The 21,893-nt window shown below is 47.1% G+C and overlaps 1 protein-coding gene across 1 annotated transcript; it reads left to right on the top strand.

Annotated features, from left to right (window-relative positions):
* RRM2B (ribonucleotide reductase regulatory TP53 inducible subunit M2B) lies at positions 461 to 16,223 on the top strand. The gene is made up of 9 exons (XM_021385559.1): positions 461 to 605; positions 4,372 to 4,527; positions 6,119 to 6,235; positions 7,144 to 7,277; positions 8,265 to 8,359; positions 10,575 to 10,708; positions 12,419 to 12,523; positions 13,530 to 13,643; positions 14,098 to 16,223. The coding sequence occupies exons 1-9, from the start codon at positions 552 to 554 to the stop codon at positions 14,248 to 14,250; spliced, it is 1,062 nt and encodes a 353-aa protein (XP_021241234.1). The 5' UTR covers positions 461 to 551; the 3' UTR covers positions 14,251 to 16,223.

Below are 21,893 nucleotides of genomic sequence, written 5' to 3'. Positions count from 1 at the left end.
GTGCCAAACCAGGCCCTACTGCATGGAGCAGAGCTTTTCTTTTTTCTTTCTCACCTCCCTGGGATTGCGTTGACAAATGACTTGTGCATCTAAGGGAACTGGAGCCCAAGGGCCTGGCCAGCATGGAGACAAGGAAGAAATGAACTCTGGCAATTACAGTCTCTTACAGAAATTTCTGTTTGAAGATGTGATTTGCAATAAATGACGGAAACACTTTAGCAGTGCTTTCACTCACGCTGCTTGCTCTCTCAGGCTCCTGCAAGCAAGTAGAGGCAATGCATGAGCGCCAGCTAAGAATGTTATCTTAGTAACCGTCCCTGCTGGTTGTCAGCGCTGTAACGCCGCCGAAGCTCGGTGGCTGCGGCACATCTGCCGAAGGTAGGGCTCGGCGCGGCCGGGGAACGCCGCGCCCGGGTCAAGGCCGGAGTAAAGGCTGGGCCGGGAGGAGGCCGTGCCGCCGCCGCTGCTTGCCGGGCCCCGCCTCGAGGAGGAGGGGCGGCCGCGGCCGTTCCGCCCTCAGCCGGCGCTCCTGCGGCCCAGTCGCCGCGGGCATGGGGGAGCGCCGGGGGCGAGCGGCCCTGCAGGAGGCGGCCGAGCCGGAGCGGGTAAGGCCGGGCTGGGCGCTAAGCCTGGCGGGCGGGCGGGTTGCGGCAGGCTGCGTTGGGCGCTGCGTGACTGCGGAGTGCTTACACAACGAACAGCGCGGCGGCCCCAGGCTCCGGCCCGGCCTCGGGGTTCGGTGGGCTCCCCGCGCGGCTTGGGCCGGGCCGGGCCGGGCTCCGCGCTACCTGCGGGCGGGGCGGAGCCCGCCTCCGTGTGCAAGGAAACGGGAGGGAGAGTCCTCTCCTCCTTACCCCTGTGGGCCAGAAGGGTTCTGCCCTGAGCTGCCCGAGGCCCTTTCTGCGTCCTCAGGACAAGGTGTGCACAGCTGGGCCTGAGGGCGTGTGGCTAAAGGTGTACGGGGGAGAAACACACCTGGTCCTCCTAAAAGCTGGGTTCCAGCAGTACCCAAGCTGATGGAAACTGGGATGAGCTGTATTAAATACAAGCCTGAAATATATGTATATACACATGCTTATTTATTTAAATAGTGTTGTGCTGTATCCCCAGTTTAGTCGGTTTACTCTGAACTGCCAGAAACAATTTAGCAGAGCTGTGCTGTTCCCTCTGAGGTGCAGAACCACCAGGTGCTGTGCTGCGCACCCGGCACCCGGGCTGATGCTGTCTACCTGGACTGCAGGCAATCTCCCTGGTCAGGGAAACCCACCTGCTGCAGATGGAGCCTCCGCTGCCCAGAGCTGCCCTGTGCCTTCAGGGACCCATGCTTACATTGTGGTGTGGAAGGCATCCTTTCTCGAGCATCTCAAGGGCTTTTTCAGACGTGGATGTGTTGTATCACAGTGCCAGCCCTGCCAGTGCTCCTCTTTTTTCTTCCTTTGCTGTAGCTGATGCAGGGCATGTAGCTGAAATCAGTGCTGGGACCGGTGCTATTTAACATCTTTGTAGGCAACACAGACAGTGGGATCAAGAGCACTCTCAGCAAGTTTGCAGACAACACCAAGATGAGTGGTGCAGCTGACACACTAGAGGGAAGGGATGTGATCCAGAGGGACCTGGACAGGCTTGAGAGGAGGGCCTATGCCAACCTCATGAAGTTCAGCAAGGCCAAGTGCAAGGTCCTGTGCCTGGGCTGGGGCAATCCCAAGCACAGATACAGGCTGGGTGGAGAGTGGCTTGAGAGCAGCTCTGAGGAGAAGGATTTGGGAGTTTCAGATGATGAAAGACTCAACATGAGCTGGCAATGTGCGCTTGCAGCCCAGAAGGCCAACCGTATCCAGGATTGCACCAAGAGAAGCGTGACCAGCAGGTCGAGGGAGGTGATTCTGCCCCTCTACTCTGCTCTTGTGAGACGCTACCTGGAGTACTGTGGCCAGTTCTGGGGACCCCAACACAAGAAGGACATGGAGCTGTTGGAGCCACGAAGATGATCAGAGGGCTGGAGCACCTCCCCTATGAGGCCAGGCTGAGAGAGCTGGGGCTCTTCAGCCTGGAGAAGACAAGGCTCCAAGGAGACCTTATAGCGGCCTTCCAGTACCTGAAGGGGGCCTGCAGGAAAGCTGCTGAAGGGACTTTTTATAAGGGCAGGTAGCAACAGGATGAGGGGAAATGGCTTTAAACTGGAAGAGAATAGATTTAGATTTGATATTAGGAATAAAGTCTTTATTGTGAGGGTGGTGAGACACTGGAACAGGTTGCCCAGTGAGGTTGTGAATTCCCCCTCCCTGAGTGCATTCAAGGCCAGGCTGGGTGGGGCTTTGAGCAACCTGGTCTAGAGGGAGGTGTCCCTGCTTATAGCAGGGGGTTGGAACTGGATGATCTTAAAAGTCCCTTCCTACCCAAACTGTTCTATGATTCTTTGAGATACTTGCATACATAGCCTAGCAGTTATTGCTGCAAGGCAGTGATTTTCTGTGTGTATATACTAATATTTTCCTGGTGTGCTGAATTTGAAATTCATGGAGAGAATCTCAGTACCACTAGGCAATCTTAGTTATCTGTTGGGTTTGTTGACTTAAACAGCAGCACTTACCTGCAGCAGTTGCAGAATAACTGGAGTTTGTCTGGCAAAAGGCTGGGGATGAGGGGTGGAGCCTCTGTTATACACAGTGAGGCTGGGAGAGCTGGGACTGCTCAGCCTGGTGGGTGAGAACGGAGGAGATGGAGCCAGACTCATCTCAGTGGTGCCAGTGACAGGGCAGGAGGCAGTGGGCATGAACTGAAGTACAGGAGGTTCCACTTGTGCATTAAAGATCCACTTTCTTGCTGTTGAGGTGGCCGAATACTGGCACAGGTTGCACAGGGAGGTTGTGGAGTTTTCATCACTGGAGATGCTCAGACTGCCAACTGGACACTGCCCTTAGCAACCTGCTGCAGCTGTCCCTGCTTGGGCAGAGCTCAGGCTGTGCCTGCCAGCCTCACCTCTTGGTGTCTGAGCAGAAAGCAGCACGTTCTAGTCTGGTAGCCTGGATGCTCCTTGTTGTTATAGCAAGTGCCGACTGTGCTTTGAGCACCACCTTGAGATTAAGGAAAGGACCCGGGATGCTGAATGGAAGCAGGATGTGTACAGGCTGTGTGAAGGTTACCTCCCCAGCTCTGCGTATCCCCGCTGCTTTCTTGGGGTCAAAAAAGCAGGACTGGAACTGTATCATGCTCTTGTAGTGCAAGGGGACAGCAACGGGAGCCCTGGCAGCGGTCAGCATCTACAGTACCTCAGAAATCGAAATTGGAGGGTCAGCTGGATTGTACCAAGAGATGTACCAAGTTAACAAACAGGCTAGGTGGCAAGTATTACTCTGATAAAATTTTTGCTTGTAGGAATGGAGTTCAGAACTGAGGGACAGCACCGTGTCACAGCGGGAGTTGCCTGCTGTGAATGCAGGTATAGAGCACGTGTGCAAAACCCTATCCTCAGAAGAGCTTAGATGATATGGGGGATGCACTGAGAGGGAGTTCCCAGCACGGTGTGTTCTCTGCGGCCTAATTCTTCCTTGTTCTTATATTTTTTAAAATTAAAACTATTTTTTAAACTGGTATCACTTCCCAGTTCTGCAGTATGGTCCTTCTCAGGGAGCTCTCACCGTGAGCCTTTTGCTCCTGGAAGCCATCCTCTACTTCCCTGCCACTGAGACTCTCCAGACTGTATGCACTACTTCGTGGTCTGCTTCTTCTGTTACCTTTCTGTGCTGTGTACTGACAGCACTGCTGGCGTGCTGTTAGAGGCCACTGGGAAAAGCACACACGCTCTTGCCTCAGTGTTGGTTTCCAGTTCTCCTGCTGTGTCCCCCTTCCACTTCTATACAGCAGAAGGATTTTCCAGGTTATCATTCTACACGATGGGCCCCATGTGATGGTTTTTGAATGGCTCAGGAACATTACGGTGGGGTTAGGGAGCAGGATGGGGATTTTTGATGCCAGGTGCAGGCCAGCCTTGAGGCAGCGCTGTCACCTTGCGTGCATCCCCACCGTGTTTGATGATATCTTTTTTGGGGGGGCAGTGCATGTGCAGCTGCAGTTTCCTCCTTGTACTGCAGAAAGGCGTTCCCTTTGGCACTCAAGAGGTGCAGCTGCTCAGGGGCTGGTTGGTGTGAGTGGTGCAGGACAGAGCGGGGCAGGAAGGCAGCACTGCCTCCCGAGCAGGGCACGCATGGAGGGCAAAGGGGCGAGCACCCCTGAGAAGGGTGATGCAGCTGCCTGTGGGGAGCGGGTGAGTGTCTACCTGATACAGGGGGCTTTTGAGCTGTATTTTTGTGATAGAGGGAAAAGCAGGGGATAGTAACGGCAGCCTTAACCAGGACTGTGCTTTATCTTCAGAGCTCCTCTCCAACTGCAGCTGAAAATGGCTTGAAACCTCATGAGGAGCCTCTTCTCAGGAAAAATCCCCGTCGGTTCGTCATCTTCCCCATCCAGCACCCGGACATATGGAAGATGTACAAACAGGCCCAGGCCTCCTTTTGGACGGCAGAAGAGGTGAGCTCTGCGGCACGGAGCCTGGAGTCTCATTCTTAGCTCTCCTGCTGGCTTGTGTTTTGTACGGGTTGAAGTTAGTTTTATTGATCGTGAGATGCCCGCGCCAGAGTAGAACTCCCTTCAGGGACAGTGGAAGGAAAGCTGCTTCCATCGGGTGGTTCGGCTGGCCAGGTTTGAGTGTTTGGTTTAGGATGAGGTGGAATTGTATTCTGGGGCACTTTTCTGGGTATAGAGGGAGCCTGCGTCAGCCTGTGACCTGCTGTGGTCACTGTGTCTGCAGCTACCTCCTTGCTCGTTCTGAGCAATTTCATGAGAATGCTGCTCCTTAATATTAGGCACTTATTTTTCAGAAGGGTGGTGATAATCAGGAATACTTGCTAGCAGTGCAGATAATTTACTCCCAGGTGCCCTGGTTAGATGCTCGTCACCATGCTGGAACTGACTGTGAGTTAGGACATCTCATTTTCCCTGAGACTGACTAAGGCCTGAGCAGTACTTAGTTCACTGTACTCGCAGCAATGGAGACTTCTGGATTTGCATGGATTACCTGCCAGGTGAGCAGCTTGTTGCAGCTCAAAGCTTCTGCAGTCTTTGTTCATTTGTGAGCAGAAGTCTGCAGCTGCTGAGGAATGACAGTCTCTAAATAGCCCAGAAAGCATCCTGGGGTAGCAGTACTATGTAGACTTCATTCCATTGCCTGCAGGGGAGGCTGCTGTCTGCTGTCAGTTGAGGTTGATTTAAACAGTTATGAAGCACTGAAACTCCTGCCTGAGTAGCACTACTCTTACTGTATCACTGGTTCCTTCTTCCCCTGTCCTACCATTTGTCAGCACGTTTCCAAATGAATTGGAAAGTAAGACGTAGAATTGGTTTGAGTGTGTATTTATGCATGAGCGTGCATATATATTTGTACATAAATTATACGCACACACATACAAATCTAAGAGCTTTTGTAGGCCTTGCTGCAGTTTTCCCATCTGGCCCTGCTTAACTGCTGCTGTGGCTTGGAAATCCCTCAGAAACAGATGGACAAAGAAAAAAGGCCATTGCTAAGGAGCTTGTGGTTTTCTGCCATGGTGAGGGCCAGGTGTCACAGGCAGTGCAGTTACACAGTATCTAACAGTGCTGTTCTGGGGTGGGATGGAGGCTGAGTACCTGTCAAAGGCAACATTGGTGCTTCTTTTGTCACGCTTGGACACGCAGTTTCTTGCAGTACCGGCATTTATTTCAAGTTTGTAAATGTCTCAGAGCAAGATCTGCTTGTTGATACGTGTTCATACTCATGCCAGTAAGACACTCATGCTTTTCAAAATCTGATTTATAATGTGGAATAAAAAACAATATCTATTGAATTACAAAAGTGTAAACTGCAGAACAAACACAGGATGTTGCTGTGGCAGAGAGACAGCAGTACTGCAGTGGTTTGTTGTGCTTTATATTCACACGTATTTAAATTCTCTACCTGCAAAGGTAGTGAAAGCCAGTGCCAAAGCTCTGTCTCAGTAGTTTCACGAGGCTGCTTTTGTTCGACAGAATGACAAGCACAAAGGGATGGTAACTCTTTTTTTTTTTTTTTTTTTCGTTTCGTTAGGTTGATTTATCAAAGGACCTTCCTCACTGGAACAAGCTGAAAGCAGATGAAAAGTACTTTATCTCTCATGTTCTCGCCTTCTTTGCAGCCAGTGATGGAATTGTAAATGAAAACCTGGTGAGAAAATCTTGCAGTTCGAATACTTACTTAATTAGTTGTTGGCTTTTCATTTTGGTTTTCTCATATTAATGCATAAGATTGTTAAATGAGTATATTTTCTTCCCATCGTCTCACCTTTGCCAAAGGAAATAAGCAGCTTGTTCTGCTCATTGTCTGAGATACGTCGGAGCCACTGTTGTCAGCAGGACTCTGACTGATGTCTCTTGAACACAGTTTTGAAGCTCAGCCTTCTGCCTGACTATGTTCATTTGCAGTTATTGGTGAATTAATAGAACCCATGCTTCTTCACATACCTGTATTAGATGAGAAGTAGCAGGGGGGTTGTGCTGTGCCATGCTCTGTGTTCTTTATTTTGGTAAAACTCATTTTGCTCTCTCTAAATGGCATCCTGGAATATTTCAGGCATACAGGTGGGTGCTGTTAAAACGGTGGGGAAACCTTTCTGCTGAAATCTCTGCTGGGCTGCAGAATGTCTCGCTGCAGGCAGTCGTTAGGCTGGAAATACTCATTTTAGATCTTAAATATCTGTAACACAGAATATGTGATAATATATATATATATTGCATGAACATGTCATGCTATTTACTTTTTAATGGTGAACAGATGATGTGAGGCTTTGTTCTCTATGAAGCTTTTACTGTTGCAGCATTTTGCTCTTTTCTTCCTGTCTGTGCCATCACACATAACTGCACTTCTTACACAATATCTGCAGCAGGTGTGTTCACTTCCAGCTGGCTTTCTGTATTTGATTCTGCATCACACCTATCCTATTGACATATCTGTTAATAAAGTAGGGCTGAATTGCTCTCATCCCTTCTCTGCGGCACGGATCTGTTGTCTCTCCTCCTAGGCTCCTGCAGGACCAGTTTTTCTGTACTCACTGTCATGCTTTTTGGTTTTGGTAGGTGGCACGCTTTAGTCAGGAGGTGCAGATCCCAGAAGCTCGTTGTTTCTATGGCTTCCAGATTCTCATTGAGAATGTCCACTCGGAGATGTACAGCTTGCTTATAGACACTTACATCAAAGATCCTGAGAAAAGGTAAGTCTCTGAACGTGCTGCAGACCCAAAGGAAATCTTTTTGCTAGTCCAGTGGCACTGTGGCTGGGTGGTAACAGTTTTGTCACATCGACTTACTGGGGAGCTTCCTTAAAGCCTTCTGGTCCATCACTCCTGGCCCCCGAAGTATTAGTGACCGATGACTTTCCATAGGAGTGTTCAGAAGGCTGGTTAATATTTGTATCAAGCTGTGATTGCGGGGAATGCAGACTGTTTGAAACTCTGTTAAGCATTAAACAGCCTCCTTGCGGTTATTGTGCTCCTGAGGTGCTTGCAACTGGTGTTTGTAACATATGTTGATCAATGCCTTGCATCCTTTCAGCTTTTTTTATCATCATTGCTTTTCCATGCAACTTGAGAGACTTATTTTTAAAGTGCTGGTTCCTTTGGAGAGCCCCTGCACCTTTGTGGTCTGGAGATGTGCCTAGTGGAAATGTTAATACGTTTGAAAAAAAGTACTTTCCATCAGAAATGCCACTGTAGTGATGGTCAGACAGAGCTTGGTTTCCCACAGTGATACCCTATGTCTTGAAATAGTGTCCTGCACAGTATAGGGCTAGCAGGACTGCAAGGTTTTCTTTGAGGTGCCTAGCATGGGAGCAGAACTTGTGCTTGTGGGAACTGTCTGGTTCCTTTTGTGGAACTGGGGGAGATGAGGGTTATCACCTTGAGCAGGGTCAGGCTGCTGTCTGTCTTGGTCTGAGAGCCAGCAGAGTCTGGTGGATGGTCCCACTGGGATTGGAGCTCTGCAGCTCCTCTGAGACCTTGGGTACACCACTTTCTGCACATCTGCCTCCCTGTTCTGCCTCTTGTTCTCAGCCATCATCAACCCTTCAGGGCAGGAATTCTTACCTGGGTTAGTTCAGAGCTCATAGCGTATTGGGTTCCACTGTCTGGTGGAGACAGTCAGGACAGATAAACATAAATCCCTTCTTTACTTTATAATTCTGATGTTCTTTTCTTTTGTAGGGATTTTTTATTTAATGCTATTGAAACAATGCCTTGTGTCAAGAAGAAAGCAGACTGGGCTCTGAAGTGGATTGAAGACAGAGAATCAACTTTTGGTGTGTACCTTCTTAAAAACTTGTTTCTGTTGCACATCACAAAGCAGTCTTGTGGGAGTGAGCTGCATCCCTGAAATGCAACGTGAAATTCTTCACGGATGGCACAGTATCTTGTGGGTCGCTGGTTTAGCTGAAGAACTGGAAGTTAACTTCTGTTTCTTTTCATCTTCTGATAAAGCAATATATTAATAGCAGTGCCCACTAGAATGCTATGCTTTTTTTTTTTTTACTTCATACTAAACAACCTTAATTTCTTCAATTTTTTCTAAGGTAGGTCTTGTTTTCTAGGACTTTTGATTGTCAGTTCCAGTTGGTTCCTATTTTGAACTCCAGTGTTAAGAACTGAACAGCTGAAGTCTTTCAAGTCCAGGCTTTCTTTGTGCGCACACTCAGATAGACAAATTTGTGTGTGATGATAGCATTTTTTTTACAACATTATGAAAAAGATTCAAGAGTCATCTCTCTCTCTCTCTTTTCTGGCTTACTGTTGTGACTAGGTTTCCAGCTATCGTGTCTCATCTCAGAGCTGGGTCACTAAGTCAGTTTCCATCAGCATAGGTGCAGGACATCTGTGCCAGTGTTCAGCTTGCAATGTTAACTTTAAAGTATGTGTTGTAGCTGAAGTGAGTGATAGGCAGACAGGTGAATTTTCTAAAAGAAATGTCCTCTATACTTGAAGAAAGTGTAGGAGACGGTGAGATTCAGCAAGACTAAGAAAATGAATGTAATTCTACATATCATTGTTTTGCAACATCCATTGTTTGCGGCCCTTGTTTTGAGTGTGGTTCTTTTCAGAGCGGTAGATTCTGCTGTCTTGGAGTGTCCTTCTGCCTCCTTAGTCTGGCTTTGCTTGCTTTATGTTGAGCCTCCTCATCTCCTTCATTCAGCTCCTGTCAGCATGGGGTGTGCGAGGAATCAGAAGGTTCCCTAACTGAAAAAGCAATGTCCTTTTCCTTTCTTTCCATTTTTAATTCCTTCTCTCTAAACTTCATCCTGTCCAAGTTTTGTAAAGTGTGTTTCTGCTCTTCTGCTTTTTTAATCTTTCTGAGAAAATTAGCCAATATTAAAACATTCTGGGGGCTCAGGCCTTACTCATATGGGTTGTGAGATACGTTATCTGAAAGTGGCACGCTTAGTGCTTCCTTCCGGACTGGAAGGCTGGCCTTCAACAGGGTAGCTGTGTTTGATTTCTTATGCTGAGGGTTCAGTTGCTGTGTTTATTTTGTGGACTCTCAGCCTCTCAGTGTGCGCAGTCATTACGTGGTGCCACTAACAGGAGATTTTGTTTCAGCGTAACTCACTTATATGATTGTTAGTCAGGTGGAATGTAGTAAAAAACATATTGGTGTCCAGGGAGTGTTTAACGCAGCGCATCTCTCCTCCTGTCTAGAGCTGACCACGGAGGTTTCAGTGTTGTCAGACAAATTCTTTCCGTGGTAACTTATGTGATACTTTTAAGTGCATGTTGCTCTTCGTGCCTCTCTCCTAACTTGAATTTCTTCAGATAAACCAGCAGGTGGCATTTGCATCTCATTTGAGGAAGCGGAACAGACGGAATTTGGTGGTTTTTTATTATTATTTTTTAAAAACAAAAATCTGTGCGGTTCTCAGTGGTAAAAAAGACAGCAGCATTTAATGCAAAAGTTCTGCATATTGGAATATACTCAGGAATCTTGTGGAGTTGTTTAAAGTAGAGCATATGCAATCAGATAGTCTTGTAGTCTTAAGAAACACACTCCTGTAGGGAACAGAAAGAACTGGGACTGATAACGCTGTGATTTTCTTGGATGAAAGGTGGGATAACATAAATGTTTGTTTGTGACTTGGTGGAGGTTTTTTTGTTTATCTCTGGGAGCTTTTCCCCATTCTGTATATTAGTTACACAGCCATTTTCCTGCCTCTTTGGAGTAAGAGATAAAGCTTTACTAATACCTTAGCCACCTCTGACACTTGTGGCCTTTCCCTTCTGATTTTCCTGCGGCAGTTTCAGTGGGTGCCCTGCTTCTGTTCTGCTAGGGTTGCCTGTGGCTAAGTGCTGTTGCACGTGTCGACCTACTGTGCCATAGGATCTGCTGAAAGATGTGGTTGGCTGCAGCACCTGTTGTGGCAGCAGATACCTCCCCTCCAGCATTGATCTGTTTGATGCAAATGGTGCACTGTGCTGACTGGCAATCCACTCTTTCATGTCTAACGGAAAATGTGTTACGTTAAACAGGTGAGAGAGTGGTTGCCTTTGCTGCAGTTGAAGGCATCTTCTTTTCGGGTTCATTTGCTGCTATATTTTGGCTGAAGAAGAGGGGCCTGATGCCTGGATTGACTTTCTCCAATGAACTTATTAGCAGAGATGAGGTAATGTATTGTGTCCTATGTATTGTCTATGAAGAAAAGTGAGTTTCAAGGAGAAGGGCAGAACTGCATTTGTAAATAATCCACAGTTTTGCAAGAGCAGGTCACCTCTGTGGAGGTAGGTAAGCATGGAGCAGGCTGAAAAGCAGAAAGAGAATGAAGCAGGTGAGTGGGTACGGAAGTAGCGTTTGGGCAGGACAGGTCAAAAAGCGAATCCAGCAGTGAGTAGGGGATGCATGTCTGGGTGTGGTGGAACCCAGCTGAAAGTGCCGGGGGGCAAGGTCTCTTGTCCCACTCCCATTTCCCCCCAATTATGGATCCCAGAGCTTGCAGACAGCCACCTACCTCCATCACCTGGCCAGCTGTAGGCGAGCTGCTGAAGAAACAGCGGATATTGTTCCCCTCTATGTCCTTATGCTACTACACAAGGATGAAATCTCCTGGGAGGGAGCAACTGCAGGTCTGTGTTAGCGGAGACTGCCTTTCAGTTGCAGATGTGAGGTGTCTGAGAGGTGCATCTCAGCACACTGAAGGTGAGTTGTCAGGGAGTGTCCTCACAAGTGCTCTTTCTTTTCACTGCTGTCTACCAGCTGGCAGCAGTTCCCTATGGCTGAGGCCTGTCTGTAAGGCAGCACACAGTTTATGGCACTGTCAGCGCTGAAAAAGCAGCAAGATCAGTTTTATTTGCAAGATAAATACCAATGGTTGAACTTATCAGAACTTTAAAGGTCTAAAAGAATAAAGAGCTTTATCATCATGAAAGTAATCTCTGTGGGTTAGATAAACTGATTTGAAAGGAAGCATCTTGTGAGATGCCTTTAATTTGAGAGACATTTGTTGAAGAAAATGCTACGACAGGTAAACATAGCCAAACAATTCCTCAGCCTTGATTTCCTTGTGTCTTTTGTTTCTGTGAGTCACCATCATGAGCTGATCCATTCAAATAAGGAAGTATTTATTCATTGGAAAGATGAGTTGCAGATGAATGGGATGCAAGTTCCCCTTTACAGCAGTACAACTTCTTCTCTATAGTGTTGAACACAGAAAGGTGTAGGGTTTTTTGAGCTCCGCTGGCATATTTCCAACTGCAGAGCTGTTAATTATGAAGAGTAAGGCACGGTGCACACAGAGCACCTGCGTCAAAAAACAGGAAATACTGTTATAAAAGCAGTGACAGTAAAAGAATCTACACTGGAAAATTACAACATGAGTGTTTTCTGATGCATCTGAGCAGATAGATGGTTAATGCTCAGTATGGTTTCGAGCTGCTCCTCATTCTTAGAGGTGCCAAGCTGCCTGGAGCACAGATCAGCAAAGCACACTGGTTTGGCCAAGAAGCCAGTCACATCCTGCTGATGGTTCTGCCCTGCAGCAGACAGCTGATGTGTCCGTGGCAGGGATGTGTGTGCCAAATTATATGGCTTCAGGACTACTTCATGACCTGAAGCAATGCAGATTTCGTAGCCTTTTTGAAAAACTTTTTGCTTCTTGATTTTGTTTTAACTCTCAAGTCTGTGTGGCGTGTGTTGGATTTCAGATGTTACTAACGGAGTTTTTAACCCAAAAATGCCCTTATGTACATGTAGTAACATTAAGACTGTCAAGAATCAAATGTGTAGGAGGCTGAAACCTGAACTGAGGCTGCCTCTAATTAAGAGCAAACTGTGTGCAGTTCAGAAAAACTCTCTTTGTTGTTGTTCTCTGTTATTTCAGGGTCTACACTGTGATTTTGCTTGTCTAATGTTCCATTATTTAGTGAACAGACCATCAGAAGAGAGAGTCCGGGAGATCATTGTTAACGCTGTTGAAATTGAACAGGTAAGCCTGGCCAGGACAGCGTCATGAGCAGCACAGCAAGAACTGTACATGCAAAAATAAATTAACTTCTAACTTTTGGAATTTCATATTTAATGCTTGGATCCCTGATGCATTATACTATCCTTTTGCTGTTCCTTAACTGTGATAATAAAAAGCAGACGCTTCCTGGTACAGCTGTCAAGTAACTGTGAGAAGCTGAAGCTGGCAGGCTGTTTTCTTCCTTAAAAACCAAATAGAAGAAAGCATTCTCTCTTGGAGAAGAGTTGGTTTACCTCTGACCTTTAGGATCTTTGTCTCTCCCTACTCATATACGCATACTTGTTTGTCCCCTGTGAGAGCACAGGGTCTGTTCTAGATGTGGGCACAATGCTGTGTTCTAACTTTAAAAAATATCGCTGTTCCTTCACAGGAAGTGCTACCCAACTTCAGCTACACGTTTCTGCATTGCAGAGTGTTTTGAAGGATTGTAGTTTACTCTTTCTTTTCTGTTGTCATCTAACTGCTGTGATGATGACAAATGCCCTGGCCTTGCCTTACAGCAATGAAAGGTCTTGCAGCAGTGCCTAAACATGCACATGGCTGAGGTCAGTGCTGTGTATCACTGTCCTCTGGTTTGTTGTTCTATAATGGCTGGAAGCCAAGGAAAACTGAACATTTCTGGATCTATTCCTTCTCCCACTCCTCTGGTCTGTAGGTTTTGTTGAAGTTGGAGCTCAAGCTTTCACTGAAGCTTGGGATCTTGTGGGAAAAAAAAAAGAAGGGGAGCACTAATAAAAATTCTTGTACCTTTTCCAGAAAAAACGTGCTAAAAATAAAGGAAGATACAGGCAACTACTGAAAGCAGAAGGCACTTGTTGAATTTAGTGATTCAAGTTATTTATTCAGACAACTGCCTGGGGAGCCTGGAATATCACAAATTGTGTTACTGTGAAACACAGGTGTCTTCTCTCCTTTTTCTCCTCTTAAATTTCATTTCTCTAAATGTCATCTGTATTTTAACTTCTAGGAGTTTCTCACAGAGGCATTACCTGTAGGTCTGATTGGAATGAATTGCACTTTGATGAAGCAGTATATTGAATTTGTCGCAGACCGGTTACTAATGGAGCTCGGGTTCTCGAAGGTAAGGGATGAAACTGCAGAAATGCTGGCCTGCTGGAACAGCCCAGGAGAGCTGTCAGCACAAGGTGCTTTCCTGACGTACCTGCGAGCAGGTTGCTTTTAGTGCTTGTGCTTCTGTGAGTGACAGATGAAACCGCAACATTAATATATGTGCTTCCCTATTTAAAAGAGCAAGAACAATTTAGGCCATTGTTTCTCTTCAGCTGCTCTGCAGGTTTGTTGGGAAATTAGGCTGTGCTCATGTGCTGTGCTCATAGAAGGCTGATGAGTGCCTTGCACGAGTGAACTTCAAACTTCTGGGGGCTCACAGTACTGGATTTGCCTACGTTGTGCCCATAAATTCTACAGCGTAAGACAGTGAGGGATGATCTAATCTGAATTTTTGTTGTTGTTGTTGTTGTTAAGCATTGTTACCTTTTCAGAATCAGCAGTGTAATGATGTTTATTTTCCCCAGGTCTTTCATGCGGAAAATCCTTTTGATTTCATGGAGAATATTTCTCTGGAAGGAAAAACGAATTTCTTTGAGAAGCGAGTTTCGGAGTATCAACGTTTTGCTGTTATGGCAGAAACAATGGACAATGTTTTCACTCTGGATGCAGATTTTTGATGCCTTGGCAAACTAACAGTGACTGTTTCCCTCTCCCCATCTCACTTTCTGCTGTGAAGTTGTCTCCATTTCCTCTGCTGGAGTTGGAGTCTACTGGGATTTTTTCCTGGGTTTTCATGTTGTTTTTTTTTTTTTTTAAGAGTAAATGCATTTTGCTCTGTGTCTTTAAAAAAAAGAAAAAAAGAGAAAGGGGTTCTTTTTAAAAAATTTATAAAGCTTTTTAAAAGGACGGCCTTTTTAAGATTCCCGTGGTTAATCTGCTGTAACTGCTGTCTTTAAAGATGATCTGGGTACTGCTACTTTTTTAAAGACTTCAGTAGTGTTTTAAGAAAGCGAGCAGCTTATTTACTTCATATTGTAGTACTTTAGTCTGAAAAACAGATGAGGTATCACTCTATGTATATATGTTGCTATAAATTATTTTCATGGTTACATTTTCATGTTTATAAATCTGATCAACAGTAAAAGCTCTTCCCTTTTGTCCTGCTGCAGGTAGAGTAATAGGGGACTCTGAGAAGACATGAGTTCAATAGGGTAGGAGCTATCCCTTGTTACCTGCAAAAGTTTTTACTCAGTTGGCAAACATGATGGCTGTTGGTAGGAGTACAAAACAATATATATGAGTTTTGTATTGCAGCTGTTATCAAGCATGTCAGCGGACCTTGAATGGTCCTTGACAAGGCAAGCCTGTTAATCGTGGAGAAAAAACGCATCCTGTAGTTCTCTGGCTTGTGCTGTTTTTCACTGCTTCTATGAACAAGTGCCTTATAACACAGTTTGTGATTCTGCTGTGCTGCGCAGCTGGAGCAGCGAGCACTGGGTGTTGTCTGTCCTCTCTCTGTTGTGCTAGACGGTTGGATGTTCTCTCCTCCATTTTGTTGTGCACTGATGAGAGGGAGAAGGCATATTGTTGTAAGGGATGGTTCCTTGGGGTGCTACAAACGATGCTGCTTGAGCTGTGGAGAAACACCAGTAATGTACTGGAGGTACTTCAGCTTGTTTGTTTAATGTGAACCATTAAAAGTATTGTCACAGCAAAGCTTCTGCAGGAAGGTATTAAACCTTTCAGAAACAAGTCTTGAAGTACTACGGATTGGCAGCATCTTACAAAGGACTGCTGTTGGTTTTTTAGCGCGTTCCAGTTTGTGCCCCCAAGATTGTAAGTTTCTTTATACTGCATGCAGAGAATGGAGCATTTGAAGACAACCTTAAAATATTGCAGTGATACTCAGAATGGAAGGGGTAGTATTCATGTACAGGTGGATTGTTTGCAAATAGAGAGCTTTTTTTTTTTACCTAGGATGACATAAGTGTACATGAGATAGACAAAGAGTTCTACCTTATTAAACTCAAGCATTTTTTCACAAGATTAAGCAATTTGCTTAAGAGCTTTTATAAGTCCTTTCTGTTGTTGCAAACACCTTGTGCTGCTTTAAATATACCTGGCATGAGATGAGCTGGCAGCATTTAGTGGTTGGGGGGGTGGTATAGGGTTATTTCCCCACCAGCCCAGATTAGCCATAGCCCCAGGTAGCTGCACTCCATGAAGTGGGTTCACTGCGATAGCGTAGATCCTAGTGAACCTCTTTCTTTGCTGTGAACATTAGCAGCAAAACTGACTTTTTGTTTGGCTGCAGTAAGATCATGGAATAGGTAGCGAGCATATGAGCATGACAGCTTTTTGTTTTTTTCCTAGAGAAGAGCCTGCATCATTTGACATGAGGTACTTGTGGGGAGAGAGGGAAACCTGGAGAATGCAGAGAAAAAACAGATCTGCTGTTGCTGAGTAATGTTCTATAACGGCAAGAGAACTGTGGAATCGAGAGTTAAAATCCTGCACCTTTTGCAAATACTGTATTGATTTTGGAGATGCTGTAAATGGTTCAGTTGTTGGAGGAATGGAAAGTGTTTTGATGTCACTGAAAGAAATAAAAAGCATTTGTTTTGAGTGCTGTCAACTGAGAGTATGCAAACGGTTCAAATATGAAACTGTTCTGTGCTCAGATTCTCTACATGTACATGAGATACCAAAGTGACCACAGCTTATACTCTGTTTACGCGTAAAATATCTGTGTAGTCTCAAAAACACTTGAATGTGAACAGGAACGTGCCTTTATTTGCTAGTTGTGTGCTTTATTGTTGTCTAAAAGGACAAAATTAGGCCAAGGCAGAGAAACTTGGTGTTCTTAGCTGATGGTTTCTGGGACAAAGCTACTTGTGCCTGTATGCTGTCTTGTGCTCTGTGAGCCCTCAGCTTGCCATTTCTTGTTCCAGGGTATGCAGTCTAGGGAACAGAGAACATTTTTTGTCCTGGAATTTTCTGGATTAAGGAGAAATCTCTTGGGAGTCCTTCAGATTCAAAGAAGAAGGACTCCAGAAATGTAATTTCACTGTGCGGTGTCTGATACCTGGAGCTGGAGGGGAGCAGCCCTCTGCCTTTTAGGGCAGTTGGTACTCCTCTCAGTTCAGTGTCTCAGAAAACATGTTTGCCTGTTTGGGGAAAAATGCCCAGATCTCAGGAGACAGATGTGGTTGACTGAGGTTGTGATCTCAATGTCTTCTCTTCAAGCTGGCAGCCCGTTAGGAGTGGGGTGCCCCAGCGACTGATACTAAGCCCTGTGCTATTCAGTATCTTCATAAACTGTCTGGATGGTGGGATTGAATGTGCCCCAATGAAGTTTGCTGGTGACACCAAATTAAGTGGGGAAGCAGACACCTCTGAAGGGAGAGCCACCCTACAGCAAGACCTTGACAGGCTAGGGGAGCGAGCCAACCAGAACCATGTGAAGGTCAGCAAAAACAGGCATCAGATCCTGTGCCTGGAATGGCATGATCCGGGAGTGCTGGAGTCTGCTGGGTTCAAGAGCAGTGCTACGGGAAGGAGCCCGAACTCAACAGGAGTGAACACCGTGCTGCTGCTACAAGGAGATGTCAGAGGAAATGAAGCATTGTGCCTTGCCATCTGTGAAGGGACACCTGTAGGGGAGCTGTGGGCTCTGTCCTGTGCTGCTGGGATGGGTTAGTGCTGTGTGGCACCAGGCAGTCCTCGAGCATCGTCTCCTGCCCTGCCATCCCACATGAGGCCTTGCTGCTTGCCCCATGCCAGCCACTTTCTGTGGGCTGAGGTGCAGCTGTTCAGAAGCCTTGAGTAAGGCCAACCCCTGCTTTTAACATCCACAGCCACCTTTGCAACTCCTCTTGTTTTCCTTCAAGCAGAGAAACGTGGGTCCGAGGAAAAACAGATCAACAGTAGCCACAGATGCTTGATATAAGCTGATGGCATGCTCCCAGTCATCATGAAACAGCTGTGGAGTTCTGTAGGTGGGTGATAATTCCCAGCTCTTGCTGGAAAGGAGGACAGAGTTGTGGGGTGAGGATAGTGTGCGTAGCTGTACCCTGAGCCGCAGCCAGCCCTGGCAAGCTGACACCACTCCCATCCGTCTTGGTAGGCTGAGAGCTGACCCGGGCTAGTTTTCCTCCTGGTGGAGCCCTCGAGTCAGCAAATACTCATCTGTCAGCTGCTAAGTTCTCCAGGGCTGGTTCTGAGAGAGAAACTGGCTGAAGATGCCCGTGCATTAACAATACCCGTAGACAAGTGTGTGTTTGCCAGAGGGGCTGCTTGTGTGATGGGGATGGCTCTCTGCACTACGTTCTGCAGAAATATGCATATATGCACAATAAAGTGCATGTCAGTACGTACAGGTAGGGAAGCACAGTGCATGTATTGGTAGCCATTACCTGTACCTGAAATCAGAGCTGGGGGAAGAAGCAGGCCCCAGAGGAGCGGCAGAGCAGTTGGTGGGATTTTTTTTCTCTTCTTAGCAGTTGGCAGATCCAGGAGAATCGTTAAGAACAACACTTAATAGGCAAATAGTTACTATTCGTTTGCTGAAAGCCTCTGGCACCACAGTGAACTTGAACTTCAGAGCTGCAGGAGACTTTTGGCTGCCCAGAGAAATTTCTTAGCGCAGCTCCAAATTTTGCACTGTCCAAGCACTTCCCTGTGATGCTCAGCGTTGGGCACAGCTGAGCCTCAGGAGGGACTGCCTTCGAGTTGTGTTATGAGGAAGGGGGGATCCCTCTGTCTGGCAGTGGCTGGGGCGCAGGAGCCGCCTGGCTGCAGCACAGTGCCCGACCAGCGGACTTTTCTGCCTAGGGCCTGCCACCATGGCACAGACAGCAGCACTTCCCATGCTGCCAAATCTGGGATGGAGGCATGGTTTGCACCACGCTGGCCTGTGTTTGCCCTTCCAAAGTCCCAGCAGTGTTTCAGAGCACAATAGAGCAGAGCTGCAGAATTTTTTTTAAAGCAGAATCCCATGAGGAGGCCCGCAGTCCATGAGCTGGCCTGGGCCCTGCTGAGCCATACCAGGCCATGCGTGCCCTGCCCCACAGGGCAGGTGGCTACCAAAGGGGCTGCGCAGCTGGGAGGGGGTTCCTTTAGTTCCCAGTGGCCACCCTGAAGACCTCATCTGGAGCTGATTAATTGTCAGCAGCAGCTGTCCTGATTTTATGGCGACTGGGATGAAAGGGGGAAACATGAAGCCATAAAAGAGGGCCTTTGGCTCGGGATGACCGGGGCTGCGTCCATCCCGCGGGGCACCAGCTGCCGGCACACAGCCCCGCAGAGAGGGCTGGCAGGAAACCCCATGTACTTTGCTCTTGGCTCCTGGGGCCGCTTCCGTGACGCGGAACATTTACAGGCCCATAAATGTATCTGAGGGATTTTTAGATTAGCCAATAAACTTTCCAGGGGTCTCGCAGACATGGTTCTTCTGGGTAAAGGGTTGCATCCCGAGGGTTCCCTCTGGCCAAGCAGACTGTGCTGTGGGGCCGTGCTTCATGGACTGGGCACTGGTGAGCAAGTGCAGACCTATGGGCAGAGCAGGGCTGAGTGGGCCGTGGTGTCAGCTCAAGGGGTGGCATGAAGGCAGCTGCTGTCTGTGGGTGTGGTGGCGATGGCAAGCACCATGATTTGCAGCAGCTCTGTGCTGGGGCTCGGTCTGTGCCATTCACTGACTCTCTGCTTACATCTCCTGTGAGAGAAAAAGAGAGAATCATGCAGAAGGCAAATTTACTTTACAAATTAAAAATAAACCCCAGCCCCCTGCTCAGCTGTTCCCTGGTATCCGCTCCCACACAGCAGCAGCATCTCAGTGGCCCTGCCACTGACGGGTGGTTATTTTTTGTTGTTTTTCCTGGGGACACAGCCACCGGCTGCTTGGGGTAGAGAGAGCTCCTGCTCAGGGTGGGAACAGCCAGAGATGGGGCTGCAGTGGGGAGGGTGAAGCCACGGAGTGCACTGGGGGCAGGTGCCGGGCTGGACAGTAGGAAAAGTCATGTTGCATCTGTATTCCTACCCACTTGATAACGTGAGTCTTGCACTAGGAGCCTAATTAGTGTGAATTATGGGCTGGGAGCTGCAGCGGAAGCCAGCTCTGCAAGCACCAGGAGAGGTGAATGAGAGGAGTCCCGATGTGACGCGCTGTAATTGGCACCTTGCTCACATCCGCGCAGCTCTCTTCCAAGCTCAAGAGTGTCAGCGAGGTGCAGTACAATCTTGCTGTAAATCACATCTGTTGATGAATACAATTCATGGAACTCTCAACACAGAGAGATCAGGGTGAAGTTATAGCTCATTAACTCTGGTTCCCTTGGGGTATGCATTATCCTCCTCTTGCATTTGTGGGCCACATCCAGCCCACAGCCCCAGCACTGCATGGTGTGCAGGCCTCTGTCTCCAGACTGAGGGATCCTGCAAGAGCCTGATGGAAGCTGGGGCATTGATGAGTATGCAGCAGGTTTGATATATATCTCCTGGGTTTTCTGAAAGACCGGTGCTGTTCACCACTGAGGAGAAGCTGCTGTACTTTTGGGTCTTTCTGACAGTGTCTTTGGTGTTCACTGGCAGAACTTTGCCATTCCTGAAAGTGGCATGAGGGAGCAGCATTTATTGTGTTAGAAGCTCCAGAAAGAAATCATGAAATGTTTGCCAAGGGCTACATCAATTTGGAGCTGTAGGTATCAAGTACACCAGCTGCGGTTGCACTGTAGTCATCACATTGCCATCATCTGTTCAGCAAATTCTTTCTCTTTATATTCTTCCATGGGAATGAGAAAACATGGCTCATGCCCATATGGTCAAACCTTTCCCTTCTCCAGTCCCACACCCACAGTGACTGTGCTCATGTTCCTCACCAGAAGTAGGTCTGCTCTGTGCTCGTGCTGGGCAGGGGCTGAGTCTGTGCTGGTGGTTAAGTACTGCAGGTGCTGCAGGACAGAGCTTGGAACTGTTCAACTCCCTTTGTACACTGAGGTATACAGCCCATATGTCTGGCACTGGCTCTGCATCAAGCCAATGAAGAGAATGGATTCCTGGAGATCAGCCTGTGTTTAATCATGAGCTGCTGGACTGGACTTGAAATCTCCTGTATGCATTTTTGGTCCTAAGTCATACTGGAAATCAGAGCAGATGGTCAGCATCTGGTTTAAAAATTTATCAGTCCATGATGGAGAACCTTCATAAACAGAAATGTCTCATGGTGAGGATGATTTCAAGGCTGACCCAACTTAACTTTCAGTGACCCCCTGATGGGCTCCCCAGCTGCAGGTCTTAGGGACACCGGGGCTTGAGTACAGTCAGGGCATTGTACATGGAGGAATTCACTTTCTGCTCTGTGTGTCTCCTGGCTTTGCTTGGAAGGCAGTTGTTTGCTTAGGAGATGAGCAAACAATGCTCTTCAGAAAGAAAGTAATTTTTAAAAAAAGCCCCAAATCTCTTCTTACAGTACAGCTCTACCCTGGGTCATTCAAGGCAATGCCTTTTTCCCCAGTTTCCTGCTGCATATCTCAACTTATTAGCTCTGTCACATCAGCCTCATCTGGTCTGTTAGATGAGCTGCATGGCAAAGACTTGTCTCTGCACAGAGTAAGTGCTCAGGGAGCTTATTTTGGATTGCATAGATTTCCACACCGGGAATCTACTGTCTGTCTGATACTTCCAAGTGTTTATCACGGTGGGGTGTCAGCTCTTCCTGAGCTTCCTGCTTCCCTACCTTTTAGCTCAGTGGCTTTGGCAGCTCCTGTGTTTGCTCCTCAGGGATGGAGCTCAGAGGAGAGTTGGGAATTACCTCTGCACATGACATGTTACCTGCCACTATTCTGAGCAGTCACTTCCATCTAAAGGAAAAAAACTCCAAATTCTCATACTCTTTTGGAAAGTGAAGATATCGGTATGCTGTAGAGGGAGAAAAGAATGTATCTAATACTTGGCTATCTGACCTGTCCACCTCTGCCTACAGTAGTGTAAGCTGGGGAGAAGCCCATGGATGCTGCAGGATACTGGAAGGGCTTTACCTCTTCCATGCAGAACTTCCATTTCACTGTCACAATTAAATCCAAGGCTTTTTATTGTATGCATTAGTGAACTATGTTGTATGTAATTTTACAAGACTATAACGCTTCACTTCATACATATTTGAATTGTAAGATGGTTGTTATTACCATTTTGATAGATCTTTTCTTTCTCCAAAACATCCTTTTTCTAAACAACAATTTTCTATCTCTGCATCTCTTTTCCTTCCCAGGTCCACTTCCTCTTCCTGGTGCAGCTACATGGGAAGACATGCACGAGAAGGACACCA

Source organism: Numida meleagris, chromosome 2, assembly GCF_002078875.1.
Source record: "Numida meleagris isolate 19003 breed g44 Domestic line chromosome 2, NumMel1.0, whole genome shotgun sequence".
NCBI classification, from domain to species: domain Eukaryota; kingdom Metazoa; phylum Chordata; class Aves; order Galliformes; family Numididae; genus Numida; species Numida meleagris.
The sequence above is the reverse complement of the archived record's forward strand: the minus strand, read 5'-3'. Positions and strand labels throughout refer to the sequence as shown.